At 47.1% G+C, this 14,646-nt stretch overlaps 1 protein-coding gene across 1 annotated transcript in view; it reads right to left on the bottom strand.

The window, feature by feature from the left end:
• Positions 1 to 14,646, bottom strand: part of FLT1 (fms related receptor tyrosine kinase 1) — a 206,570-nt gene that overhangs the window by 50,377 nt on the left and 141,547 nt on the right. Inside the window, exon 15 of the mRNA XM_068984312.1 lies at positions 9,936 to 10,067. Within this exon, the coding sequence (XP_068840413.1) occupies positions 9,936 to 10,067 (132 nt within the window). The remainder of the gene's footprint in view (positions 1 to 9,935; positions 10,068 to 14,646) is intronic.

The following is a 14,646-nucleotide window of genomic DNA, read 5'->3' as shown; positions in this document are numbered from 1 at the left end:
GGGACTTAATGCTGGATCTCAGGGCCGTCCCTCCTGTCTGATGGGTGTGAATGTGCCGCGTGGACGTGGCATGAGGCTGTTTTTATATGGGGTGATGACAAGAAGGTGGCTGATTGAAAGAGGTCAGGTATTTGTACCTCTTATTTCAGATTGCGGACCGGGCTGCCCAGAACGTACCGTGTCAGTTTCCCTCCCGGGCTTTGGCCCATCCCTGCTGGGGTAGGAAGGGCAGGCGGGGGAAGGGCTGGGTTCGGAAGGTGGTGTGTCTTGTCTAGAGTCTGCAGAGCTTGACTGTGTCCTGCCATCCTGCCCTGAGCCTTTCTGACGGTGGTGGGCAGCTCTCTCTGCATGGGACCCAGGCTGTGTGACGTGGCAGCATCATCCCGGACGGGACACATGGCTCTTTGTGGCCCCAGACCACCTGAGTGAACGGGCAGCAGAACCGGGTAGCTCAGCTCCTGCGGTGTAGCCGGGTGGTGCCTCCCAAGAAGTGAGGGCAACTCCCCAGCAAGAGGCCAGGGCCCCAGCCCCAGGCCTGCCTTGACTGCAGAGAAGGAAGTCCTTCCCTGACCCTGCACACAGCTGTGAGTGCCGGGGGCTCTGTGCGCCAGCCCCATCCCTAAAGTGTGGACGTGCCAACAGCACCCCACCTCACAGGAGAGATGGATAAAACTAGGTGTTATTTTGGAGGCTTCACTCTCTTTTCCTTTTAAAAAATCCTCTTATTACTTTTTGTTTTTATTTATTTTCTATTTTATTTTTGGCCATGCTACGTGGCATGCCGACTTCCCTAGTAGCTCAGACGGTAAAGAATCCGCCTGCCGTGCAGGAGACACGGGTTTGATCCCGAGGTGGAGAAGATTCCCTGGAAAAGAGAATGGCTTCCCACTCCAGTATTCTTGCCTTGAGAATTCTGTGGACAGAGGAGCCTGGTGGGCTGCAGTCCAGGGGGTCACAAAGAGTCAAACACGATCGGAAGACTGACACACACACACACACACACACACGCAGCATGCAGAACGTTACTTCCCTGACCAGGGATCGAACCCATGCCCCCTGCGTTGGGCGCACAGAGTCCTAACCACTGGACCCCCAGGAAAGTCCTCCTCTTATTACTCTTTGTACTTCAAGTGCAACATAGTTTTTTTTTTTCATCCAAACATATTACGTAAAACACAATTTGCTTTTCCTTCTAAAACTAATCAGACTTTGACCCAAGTACTGACCATTTTCCTTAAACCACTGAGTTACTTTCCCTGAGAAACTGGCCTAACACTCAGCATGGCTTAGGAGTTATTCTCTGGTTCTGGTGTTGTTTTGAGGGGACCATTCATGTCGGTTTATTGCCCATTATGCTATTGGGACATCAAGAGAAGGGTGTGTTTCTTGTTCACTCTGCATCTCAAGCACTGGCCTAGAGAAAGACTCAATAAATGTTTCTATATGGATAAAAAGAAAATCAATCAATACACCTGAACCTGGCTGCCCATGGGAGTCAATCAAGCCAGGTTACACCTCCTTTAACCTAAAATCCAGTAACCAGGAATCCAGTTACATTTAGATTGACTGTCATGCTGATTATGAGGGCTTCCCTGGTAATGCAACACAAAAGAATCTGCCTGCCAATGCAGGAGAAGCAGGAGATGTAGGTTTGACCCCTGGGTCAGGAAGATCCCCTGGAGAAGGGCATGGCAACCCACTCCTGTATTCTTGCCTGGAGAATCCCATGGACAGAGGAGCCTGGTGGGCTTTAGTCCATGGGGTCGCAGAGTCAGACATGACTGAAGTGACTAAGCACACACATACACACACTTACTTTTAGGTATACATACGAATTGTGAAGCCTTATATGTATACTACAGAGTTTGGTATACAGACACCAACTTGGGAAGTGAGCTGTGGACATACTGTATTTGGATTAAATTTGAAATACATTTCAAGAGGAACTTTAGGTAAAGATACTTAAAATTGCGATTCTATCAGTTCTGTAACACATTTTTATCACAGTAAGGTAAAGCCTTAGGTCAAATAGGAATTTTGTGGCCTGGAACACCATTTGTGTGACTTACTGCCTAAGTCTAGAAAAAGTATAATACAGCAAGTTTTGCTGAAATGGAATTCAATTTATCATATTAACAAATAAGGCATGCATGCTAAGTTGCTTCAGTTGTGTCCAACTCTGTGTGACCCTCTGGACTGTAGCCTGCCATTCTCCTTATATATTTGAGAAGTTTTTATCATATGCCATATGCACTGTTAAGTTTGTTAATCCTTCCAGCAACCCTGTATGGTTGGCATGCCATAATTCACACCCACTTTGCAGGTGAGCAAACTGAGGCTCCAGGAGGGAAGTCATCTGTCCAGGGTTGCATGGTTCATGGGCAGGGACACACCTGACTTCAGAACGGGGCCTCTTCCCCACCAGGTGGAGGGGCAGGTGAGCGGAGTGGTTAAATAGGGATCCAGTTCTCAGCGCCACCACTTCCCAGCTTTGTAACCCTGGACAGAGTCCTCACCCTCTTGGGGCCTCCGATTCTCACTTGTAAGTAGAAAAAAAAAAAAAACCTCTCCTTGGATTATTGCAAAAGCGAAGAAGACTGATGCATATTATGTGCTTAAAATGGTGCACTGCAAGGTCAACAAGTGTGAGATGTTCTAACTGAATTCCAGCACCGTTTTTTGCATTCTCGATCAAGGCCAGCTTTCTGTCATTGTTTAGCTTTCAGTGCAAAGGCACGCACAGCCTGTCCCCAGCCCTCCAGGGTGAAATCGGGGAGCTGCCAGCTCAACTCTCTCTCCCAGGAGAGGAGTGACACCAGTCACCAACATCTCCGTGTGAATTAGTTTATCACACCCTTCCTAGTGCCAGGAGAGCCAGGGCAGAGAGCTGTGTCGGAGGAGGCTCAGAAGGATAGAGGGGAGAGGCTAGTCCCTAAGACGAGTCTGTTCAAGCTTTTCCTTCTCTTTACACTTGGAACTTTGTTAAGGGACGTAGCGTATCCTTCCTGCCGTGTGTGTCCTTTCCTGAAATGTGTCACTGTGTGTTATTGTGGCACAAAATCCACAAACCACACCTGTTTGCATCCATTAGTCATCCTCAAAAAAATGTTACAGGGGCTTCCCTGGTGGTCCAGTGGTTCAGAATCCAACTTGCAAGGCCAGGGACATGGGTTTGATTCCTTGTCGGGGAACTAAGATCCCACATGCTGCCAGAGCAACTACTGAGCTCCCCGTGCCGCAAAGAAGGCCTGACATAAGCCCCCAAATAAATAAGCTTTTAACAAATGTTAAAAATGGTAGCTACTCTTCAAGTTGTTTCCTCTTGCATGATGACAAATGCTACTATTATGCTTTGCTATTATTTCAATAGCAAAGCCTAAATGTGTTAGAAGAATGTGTGTATATGTATATTGGGTTGGCCAAAAGTTCAGGTTTTTCAGTGACACTGTATAAGAACCTGAATGAATTTTTTGGCCAACCCAACATATATACACATACATATATGTATATAGATATAGTGGTTATTACTTAGAATAATAAAATAGAGTTTATTTTAAATCCTCGGATGAAAATGCGCCACCCGTGCATTGTAACAGTCGCCTCACTATGGAGGGCTGTTAATTTCAGAAACTATTCTGGTTAGTAACAGCTTTGTTGCTGTTGTTTTTAATATTAGCACTTCCCCTTTGAGCACTCCACATGTGCTTCTGGGCAGTCCAAACCAAACAAGACCTGTGATTATTTAAAGAAGCCACTTTGATTCCCCAGTCCGCTCATCCTTTTCAGATACAAAAATAACACATTGTTTTATCTAGGAGTATAAGAATCCTTTTTCAAAGGAAATAAAAAGAGCAGACAGTTTCCTTCCTGGCTAATGCGTGAACCTCTTTCAATCTGTTAAACATAGCCACAGACACAACTTATTTGCCCAGCTTCACTTCCTAAACTCAACCTGACAAGATATAGGCCAGGGGGGAGGGTCTAGGTTGCATATATTAGGAAGCCAAGTCTTCAGCCTGATGCACCTAATTCATAGTTACCAGAGAGAGAAGCAGTGATTTAGACTCCAGAAGCAAGAATCTCATTTCAGTGATGAAATTACGAAGCAGGTACCACCTTTAATTGTTCTGAACAGCATCCAAGGATCAAATTTTTATTCAATTAGCCCAGAGTACTTCTAGTCAAGATACTGCATCTAATTGGTAAGGTCCACATAACATCAACTTTCAGAAATTCTTCCCATTCAAGATTATCTTCTAGGGAGCTGAAACCTGCCTCCTTGAAACGTTGCCACCATCTCCCTCTCTTGGTTCTGCTTCTCTTTTCTGGAGTGTTAAAGGGTAAGGCCAGTGTCTCCTCTGTCTGACAATGCCTTAAATATTTGAAGAAAACAGTCATGTCACCCCCTCTCTCCAAGTTGACTCATTTTTAGACTAAACATCCTCCTTTCCTTGCGCTGTCTTATCATTACCCTATTAGGATATGGCTTCATCTGTTTATGCTCCTCTTAGAAATGGGTATGGATATTTCAGGTATGGTTTGATGATGGCTGATCAGGTAATTTCTCAGCTAACCATGATTTTTCAGCCGAGAGGCTAGATACAGCAGTCATTCTGAGAGCAGGAAAAAAGCTGCAAAAGAAAGCGAAGGAAGAGGAACGCAAACTATAAAAAGCAGACATAAAGACTCAGAAAAGCATAGCTGTTGGGGGCAATTATGGGCGAAAGTAAGGAGTCGTGTACAGAGTAGCTGCAGCTACCTTGCAAATTATACCATTTCTCTAAGTGATATTGAAGACTGATGCCCCATGAGGAAAAAGAGGTCATGAATCAAAGGGACCAGCTCCTCGGGGTGTGGGAGGAATCCGTTCTGACCCTGCCAAAAGGAAAAATGATTTGCATCGACTCTCCCCCCTGAAATTATCTAAAACAACTGGACATTTTAAAAAATCTTTATAAAAGTTTAAAACAATCTGACACAACGGGCCAAAATATGCATGAAAGTGGGAATGAAGTAGGGTTGAGTAGGATTGTGAAGGCATTTCTACTCTGAGGGTTTTTACAGAACCTTATAAACAGCAGATTCAATTTTCATGGCTTCCCAGAGTGTAGGGGACTGGAAATGAAACTCAGGGTCCTCACAGGGGTGGGATATCTGGCAGAAAATCCTACCTGTAAGGCTGGCATGCCAGAAAGCAACCCCCCTCAGGGTAAAAGTGAAGTTACCTACCTCTAAATGAAAACTGACTGTATAAACAAAAATAATACTATGTGGCTATAAGCAGATGGCATTAGCAGATGCAACCTATTCCATGTAGAATGGATAAACAACTAGGTCCTACTGTAGAGCACAGGGAACTATATTTAACATTCTGTGATAAAGCATAATGGAAATATGGAGAAGAGTGTGTGTCTATGTATAACTGAATCACTTTGCCATAGAGTAGGAAGTAACATTGTAAATCAACTGGACTTCAACAGAATACAATATTTTACAAAGTAACCAGTTTCTCACAGAAGTCACTGGACTAGTCAATAGGAATTTTTGAGAATTATTTAGACTTTGTCATTGCCAAGGGTGGTCTGGATGTGGGAGGTCCAGAATTACTCATAACTCACTGTCTTCTTTCCTGCCTCATTCGCTTGGCTAATCCAACATCCTGCAAGGCTTCGTTCAGAGGTCAAGTCACTCTCCCTATCGTTTTCAGCCTCTATGTAGTCTGTCAGCCCTTATCAGCAGCATTGTGTAGTCTGTTTACTACCAATTAGCGTTTCTATTTTACCTGTAGGAGGAGCTCAAAATGTCTATTGATCTGGTTTTCCTGGTTCCATGTCCCCCTTAATTGCCTTTCAATGAGGTTTTCAAAGCACATGGAGGTTAGGGAGCATTTCTCAAAAGCCCATATCCTGCATGAAAGTGAAAGTGTTCGTCACTCAGTAGTGTCTGACACTTTGTAACCCCTTGGACTGTAGCCCTCCAGGCTCCTCTGTCCACGGGATTCTCCAGGATAGAATATTGGAGTGGGGAGCCATTCCCTCCTCCAGGGAATCTTCCCGATCAGGGATCGAACCAGGGAAGCCCCCCATATCCTGCACAGTCCTGGGCAAATAGGTAAGCTGTTGAGTTAACAGTTAATTTAATTTGGTTCCTCTCTGTTGCCCTCAACAGTACAGTGATGTATTTCTATAGCCTGCCAGGCTATAGTCCATGGGGTCACAAAAGAGTCAGACACGCTGAGCAACTTTCACTTCACTAGGATTACTATATATAAAATTTAAACACCAAGGACCCACTGTGTAGCACAGGGATCTCTTCTCAGTATCTTATAATAACCTGTCATGGAAAAGAATCTGAAAAAGAACATATATATATATAACTGAATCATTTTGCTGTATACTTGGAACTAACACAATGTTGTGAATTGAGCGGACAACAATAAAAACGAAGAATAAAAGGTGACAGTAGGATTGTCTGGAGGAGAACAAGTGGAGAAGGGAGGCTGTTCAGACCGAAGGAGAAGGATGTGTATGGGCAGAGGACCGGGGGGACGGGGTGTGTTCTGCTTTAGTCCAGCTGAGGGGCTGGGGCGTGGGGAGGGGGGTGAGAGCTGAGACTGGAGGAGGACCTGATGCACTGGGATGAGGAGGATGGTGGCCAGAAGCCCCTGCAGCATCTGAAGCGGGGGCGGAACAAGTTGTAGGTCAGGCATTTAACACACTCTGTATGAAGTAGGGAACCAATAAGGACCTGCTGTGTGGCATGGGGAACTCCGCGCCATGCTCTGTAATAGCTTGTCTGGGAATAGAATCTAAGACAGAGTGAGTGTGTGTAACTGATTCACCCAGCTGTACATCTGAAACTAACACTGTAAATCAACTATACTCTAATAAATCTTGTACAAAGATGAGTCCTGTAAAAAGATGACTCTAGACTTGGGCATGGATTGGAGGAGGGCGAGAGAAGAAAGCGGAATGCTGTCTGAGAGGGAAGGGGTGATGTCCACAGATGACAGGGGTCAGCTCAGCTGAATGGCAGCTGATGTGGGCCGTTCAATAAAAATCACTTCCCGTTTCCTCAACAGTGAATGATCCAGGTTGACAGAAACTTGGAGAGATGACCACATTGCCTGACTTTGCTGAAGAGCGTGACATTCGTGGGAGGAGGAATCGGGGCAAGCCATCTAGAAGCGGGGAGACAGGACAACAGGGAGCAGGGTGGGTGGGCTCAGTTAAACCCTAAGGCCTTGCAGACAAGCTCCCGGGGTGTTTCAGGAGAATGGAAACCTTCCTTCTGCAGTTTGCAAAGACCTAGACTCAAGTCAGTCCTGGCAGTGGTGCAACTTTGTGCCAGTAATTTAATCTCTTCAAGTCTCCATCTTCTTATCTTTAGACCGAGCATAATATTCCTTCTTTGGATTCTCATGAAGTTAAGTGGGATTCAGTTTGTCAAGTGTCTAGCCTGGCACCTGTGCATAAGGGTACTAAATAAAAGTACTAAGTAAATACCAGTCTCCTACTAAGTGCTGGGGAGGGAATGCAGACACAGCTTCTGCCTCAAAAAGCTTGTAATTCAGTAGCAAAGAGACTCATGTGCTCAGTCACTATCCAACCCTTCGTGACCCCATGGACCAGAGCCCACCAGGCTCCTCTGTCCATGGGATTCTCCAGGCAAGACTACTGGAGTGGGTTGCCATGCCCTCCTGCAGGGGATCTTCCCGACCTGGGATTGAACCTGCATGTCCTGCACTGGCAGGTCGTTTCTTTACCCCTGAGCCACCAGGCAAGCCCCCAAAGAGAAGCATATCGATTCCTAACTAATCATGAAAGGAAGAATAGAGTAAGTTCTGATTCAAGATCGAAGGAAAATGGTGTGGGTGAGGAGAGAAAGGGACATATATCTGACTCAGCTTTCATCCCAGAGGCTGTAACAGGCAGAAAGCATCTACACTGGCCCTAGAGAATAAGGAGGATTCGCCTGAAACAGGCACCTGGGCAGAAGGCATTCCAGGCTGTGTTAATGGTGAACCCAGGCCATGCTTAGCCTTCTGCTGTGAGTCAGGCTGACTGATGGCCAGAACCCTGGCTCCTTAGCCCCCGATCGGGCCTGGGGCTCCACACCGCCCCTGCTCTGGCCACAGCTGCAGGAGGGGTGACAGCAGACTGAGGCAGCTGGCAGAGTGGTGGTCAGAGCCAGTGGGTGGGATAGACTCACCGATGTCATGAAGCAGTGGGCCTTCTAGGAAACTCAGAGCAGCCTGGCAGAAGGGGGAAGGGTCAGGAAGCGGGCATCTACGAACTTGCGTGAATATCCCTGCTTCAGGCAAGGGCTTCTCCCAACCCATCGGAGCCCAGGATTGAGGATCAGGGAGACCTCTTCATTCTTGGGAGGCACCCCCTTCTCAGATCTCCACCCTGCCCTCCCTGATGCAGTCTGGGGTCCTCGTTAAAGTATCAATGAACAGTCCTTTACAGAAGGAAGTATTAAAGAGAGAGGTACCCTTGATGCGTTATCTTCTCCATGTGTAAGCAAATGAGTTGATACTTTAAAACAAGGAGGATTGGGGAGACAAATAGGACCATAACTTAAAGGGTTTGGGAAATGCTACCTTCGACTTTTTTCTGAAACTGTAAATTGGTGGTAGTTTCAAATTTTCAGGAGACTCTCCAGGATCATTTCCTTGTAAGAGACTGGGATTGATGGGGAGTTCCCTGGTGGTCTAGGGTTAGGATTCAATGCTTTAACACCCATGGCCTGGGTTCAGTCCCTGGTTAGGGAACTGAGATATGGAAAGCCTCAAGGTGCAGCCAAAAAAAAAAAAAAAAAAGAATGGGGATGATAAATTCTCAGTTACCATCTTTAAGTAGTGTAGTTTCCAGGGCAGAAAAGTTGATGAATATTGCCTTCTCCCTTAGTTCCTCCTTAGGAAATTCTTACATACTCTGAAGTCTCCTTGGGAGCATTTGCAAATAGGCCGCTGAACGACATGTGAAACCTCAGTGAGTCATAGATGTGTACACCTAAGAGGTGCCAATTTGAAGACTTTATGGTGCTGTAAATGTCATGTTTTTGGACGACTCTTGGCACTGGAGAATTAAAATCGAGGTCTAATCTCTTTTCTGAATAGAGGCCACGTGGCCAAAGCCCAGGCTAGGATATGGCCTCTTTGGGTTTTGCTGCTCAGCAGAGCTGTTTGAGGAAGCCTGTGGAATACTTTTCTTCGTCGTGGTCTGTTTACCATGTGTGGCTTCTCTCTGATCATATTTTGCAGCCTGTGCTGTGCTCAAGTCATGTCCGACTCTTTGTGACCCCATGGACTGCAGCCCACCAGGCTCCTCTGTCCATGGGATTTTCCAGGCAAGACTACTGGAGTGGGCTGCCATGCCCTCCTCCAGGGGATCATCCTGACCCAGGGATCGAACCTGGGTCTCTTGCATTGCAGTGGGGTTCTTTACCACTGCACCACCTGGGACACCCACTGTGCAGCCTATCTCATGTTAAAAACAGGCTTGTGACAACACGGGGAACAGCCAGTGTATGTGTAACTCAAGGGGATTGGGAAAAGAATGAATAATTTCCAGCGTGTGTATTTTTTTCTCTCTCTATGCCTGGCTTCTGTCTTCTTGGACTTCTTTATCACAGGTGTGGCCACTCTGGCCATTCTCTGGGGGTTAACGTCACGGCTCTGGCATTGACAGGCTCTCCCATCTTCCAGGGTCTACTTTCTGCCGGAGCCTGTGTTCCGACAGTGGCCTCTCTCCAGGGTGGCCGGCCTATGTCCTCCCCCTCGGCCTTGCGGGGAGGGACCAGACAGGCTAGCCCAGTGGGACGGGGAGGGGAGAAGGAAGTTGGGGAAAGGAACATACTGGAGGGACAGTGGGGGATCGGGAGTTGGAAAGTTCACCAAACGGGGAAGCAGGTGTCTGGCAGCTGTTTACCTTGCACAGTGAGGTGGGCCGAGCTCTCTGCCGAGCCCTTCAGGTTGCTGGCTTTGCAGTGATACACGCCTTCATCCTTTTCCGTGACTCTCTCGATAAACAGCGTGCTGCTTCCCGGTCCTAAAATAATTCCTGGGGAGTGAGAGATGTTTACATTAGTGGGCCTGGATGACAGAGACAACAGCCACTTGTGTGACACAGCCCTCTTCCTAGCGTTATGCCTTCGGATGAGGAAATCCGAGCTCTGCTTCACCTGGGCCAGCGCTGCTTGTTTGGTCTTGTCCAGGCTGTCTCGTGGCACCTTCTGGAGCTCTGAAGCTACTCTGGAGATGCAGGTCTGACCCAGGCCAGAGAGAAAGATGGGGCAGCTGCCTGCACCTTGGAAGAGCACGTGTCAAGAAGTGTGTGCATGTGTGTGTGTTACTTGCTCAGTCGTGTCCGACTCTTTGCAACCCTGTGGACTATGGCCCACCAGACTCCTCTGTCCATGGGATTTCCCAGGCAAGAGTACTGGAATGGGTTGCCATGACCTCCTCCAGGGGATCTTCCCGATCTAGCGATCGAACCCAGGGCTCCGGAATTGCAGGCGATTCTTTACTACTAGTGCCACCTGGGAAGCCCCAGAGAAGGAGTATATCTAATAATAATAATAGCAATGTTGTTGTTCAGTTGCTCAGTCATGTCTGACTCTTTGCGACCCCATGAACTGCAGCAAGCCAGGCTCCTCTGTCTTCCACTATCTCCTAGAGTTTGCTCAAATTCATATCCACTGAGTCGGTGATGCTAACTATCTCATCCTCTGCCACCTTTTTCTCCTTTTGACTGATAACAAGAACCATTTCCTTGATGTCTTCTGTGTGCCAGGCAAGATTGAGACCCCATTTTAAGTTGGAGGATAATTGCTTTACAGTGTTGGTTTCTGCCATGCATCAGGGTGAATCAACTCTAAGTATACATATATCCCCTCCCTTTTGGGCCTCCCTCCCAGTCCCCATTCCTGTCTTGACAATCATCCTGAAAGGGGTTATTGTCTCCTCCTTACAAACATGGACCCTGAGCTTCGGGGAGGTTAAGGAACTCAACTGAGAGCTTGCAGTCGGACGGAAGGCACACTTGCGGCTCAGGGGTCAAAGCCAGGCCTTTTTCGTTGGTCACGGTGGTGAAGAGCGTGGGCTGGGCTTTGAATGAGGCTTCACCACCTGCAGCTTGTCCCTTTAGGCCAGCTACTTCACCTTTCTGTTTCCGTGTCCTTCGCCTTAAGGTGACAGTGAAAACAGCTCCTACTCGATAATGGAAAAATGGATAGCAAGTGCCCAGCACACAGTAGGTGCTCAGTAAGTGTAGGTTGAAGTGTTACTGTGGAGCGGGTGGAGGGAGGGGGATCCACCTTCCAGACCCAGTTGCTTCAGTACCAAGTACTGTCACCCTGCGTTTGAGTACTGACTGCTTAGTCTGAGGCTGAGACTTGATGGTGGGAAGGGGCAGGCTAAGGTGTGGCGTCTGCTGAGGGACAGTTAACTCATACTAACCCCAACACACACTCACACACACTCTCTCTCAGACACACACACACACACCAGCAAACAGAAAATGTTTGAGTGAGAATCAATACATGGAGCATTGCAGAGCCAATCAAATGTGAAGTCTGGGCAGGGAGGAGCTCATTAAGAATAGGAAAGTCAGGGAAGGCAGCACGGAGGCGGTGGGCTTTGGCTTAAGGTCTGAACCATTATGAGGTGATGGGAGAAAGAGGGGGCACTGAGAAGAAGCAGGACCCTGGAATGAACATGCGCTGAGTGCTGGTTCTGGAATAAATTGGGCCTGACCAGACCAGAGGCTGTATTTTGTTAGCTGAAATAGTTTGTATTCTCCTGATTATAAAGAATAACATTCGATATAGAAAACTTGAGAAATATATTGGAAAGCATAAAGAATAGAAAAATACAAACAAACCTATGTTCTCACTCCCAGTCAATTGTCCTTTAGGTTTTTTTTTTTTTTTTTTTTTTTTGCCGTAGCAAGGAGTATGTGGGATCCTTATTCCCCAACCAGGGATTGAACCTGTGCCCCCTGCATTGGGGGCACAGAGTCTTAACCAGTGGATCACCAGGAAGTCCCCCTTAGTCTTTTTAAAGTGGTCTTTTTACACAGCTTGCTTACTGACATCATATTTTAATCTTGAGCTTCCCAGATGGCACTAGTGGTAAAGAACCCATCTGCCAAAGCAGGAGATGCAAGAGACATAGGTTCAGTCCCTGGGCGGGGAAGATCCCCGGGGTTAGGAAATTGCAACCCATTCCAGTATCTTGCCTGGAAAATGCTATGGACAGAGGAGCCTGGCAGGCTATAGGGCCAGTCCGTGGAGTCACAAAAGAATCAGACACGACTTAGCATCTAAACAACGACAAGGTACTAGACACTAGTCTACATGCTGGTAGTACAACGATAAGCGAGGCAAATCAGTCCCTGCCTGCACAGGGCTTCAGTTCTACTTTGGGAGAAGTGTAAACAAACAATGTCATTTTAAGTGGCCATAAAGTTTGTGAAGAAAATGAGCCAGGTTAAGGAGGGTCACAGGTTAAGGAGGGTGAGGAAGCTGTCTTAGGTGGGCTGTTTCACTCTGAGGAAGTGACGTTTGAGCAGAGACCAGGGAGGTGGGCTAGAGTGAACCAGGTAAAGACATGGAAAAGGGCATTTCAGGGGCAGGAAGTAACAAACTGAAAGCCCGTAGGGGCAGGAAGGAGCTTGTTTAGGGAATGACACGGTGGCTTTGTTCTGGAGTGATTGTGGTTGTTTTTACAATTAAGCAATTTAATTTTTAATTTAAGTAATGTTTAATTTTAAGTAATTATTTGGGTTGCGCTGGCTCTCTGTTGCCATATGCAGGCTTTCTCTAGTTGCAGGGAGTGGGGGCCACTCTCCAGTCACTGTGTGTGGACCGCTCACTGCGGTGGTTTCTCTTGTTTCACAGCATGGGCCCTAGGGTGCTCAGGCTTCAGTAGTTGTGGTACTTGGGCTTAGTTGCTCCACAGCCTGTGGGATCTTCCCAGACCAGGTATCAAACCCACGTACCCTGCACTGGCAGGCAGATTCATATCCACTGTACCACCAGGGGAAATGCCTGGAGCAACTGTGTTTGTTGGAAGTGGTAGGAATTGGTGGTATCGGGGATCTTTGTGAAGGCTTGCTAACGGGTTAGCACGTGGTACTTGAAATACCAAGTCATAAATGTGTGACTTCAAGGGTGATGGTTTGAATAACTGTGAGGGTAGTGGTACCTTTCCTGTGGGGGAGCAGGTTTGAGGGAGAAAAATCGAGAGTTCTGTCTTGTTAGGGTCCCGTGGCACATCCCAAAGGAGGTTTCACTGGGGCCCAGGGAAGAGGTCAGCGTTGTTGTTCAGTCGCTCAGTTGTGTCCAACTCTGCTAGCGACTGCAGCACGCCAGGCTTCCCTGTCCTTCACTATCTCCCGGGGTTTGCTCAGATTCATGTCCATTGAGTCGGTGAGGCCATCCAGCCATCTCATCCTCTGTCGCCCACTTCTCCTCCTGCCTTCAGTCTTTTCCAGCATCAGGGAGGTCAGGGTTAGAGCCAGCTAAATGGAATCAACATTTGGGAAGCAGGGACAGCCAGGGGAATGGCAACAAAGCTCATGGGAAGTGAGTCCGGCTGGTCTGAAGCCCAAGCCCCAGGAAATTAGAGGAAGAGGAAGCAGCAGAGGCTTAGAAGAAGTAGCCCGGGAGATTGCAAGAAAAGCAGGAGAACGTGAGTCCTAGATCCGAGGAGAGAGCTCACAGAGAAGAACAGGGATCTGCTGCGTTCAGAGCAGCTGAGAAACTAGGAAGACAGAGACGGGAGACAACGAACTGCTGGATCTGACAATGAGCTGCTTCAGTGACGTCTGGGACAGAAGCGTGACAACATAGAGAACAGGAGGTGATGGAGGAGAGGCGGGGGTGCAGGTTAACTTTTCAGGGAGAAGAGACCTACATGAGGTCAAGGAGTGAATTCTGTTTTGAAATGTGAAATTGTATCGCATATTCATGTACTGATAGGAATAATCTAGGAGGGAAGGAAGGAGGGAGAAAAAGATACTGAGGGAGAAAGAGGAGAGAGGACACCGAAGGAACAACACCAGAAGTGAGAGGGAATGGAACTCAGCGGCCAAACTGACCTTGGGCAGGAATCCGGAGAGCTCAGGATGGGACAGGTAGATCCGACAATTTGGTGATACATTTTCTCAGTAAACAAGAAGTACTCATCGGTTGAAATTGAGGAGGAGGAAGGAATTTTGGAAGTTTGAAGCAAGAGAAGAAGATGTGAAATAGGGTGCTGGCAGAGAAAGAAAACAAATCCAGTTGTGAAATGCTGTTCAGGTTCTCCTAATGCTTATACAGCTTTAAACACTGACTCCTCTGTGCGTGTAACTTACTGGTTGGTATTAGGTTATATCTAATCACTCATGACTATAAACAATATTGCAAAGACATTTTTAAGCATAAAGGGTTTTTTTTTTAAAATTTCAGATTATTTCCTTAGGCTAGATTTTCAGAAACAGATCTATTAGGTCAAAAGCTCTTCATTCATATAATCAAGCTTCCTTCCCAAAATATTATTCCAGTTAACACTGGGGCCAGCAGAGGGTGAGAGACAATTTTATCACTTTCCTGCCAGGACTGGGCAGAAACATCTGAAAAATACAAAACACAAAA

Source organism: Capricornis sumatraensis, chromosome 12, assembly GCF_032405125.1.
Source record: "Capricornis sumatraensis isolate serow.1 chromosome 12, serow.2, whole genome shotgun sequence".
Lineage (NCBI taxonomy): Eukaryota > Metazoa > Chordata > Mammalia > Artiodactyla > Bovidae > Capricornis > Capricornis sumatraensis.
This window is presented reverse-complemented; position numbering and strand designations above follow the sequence as displayed.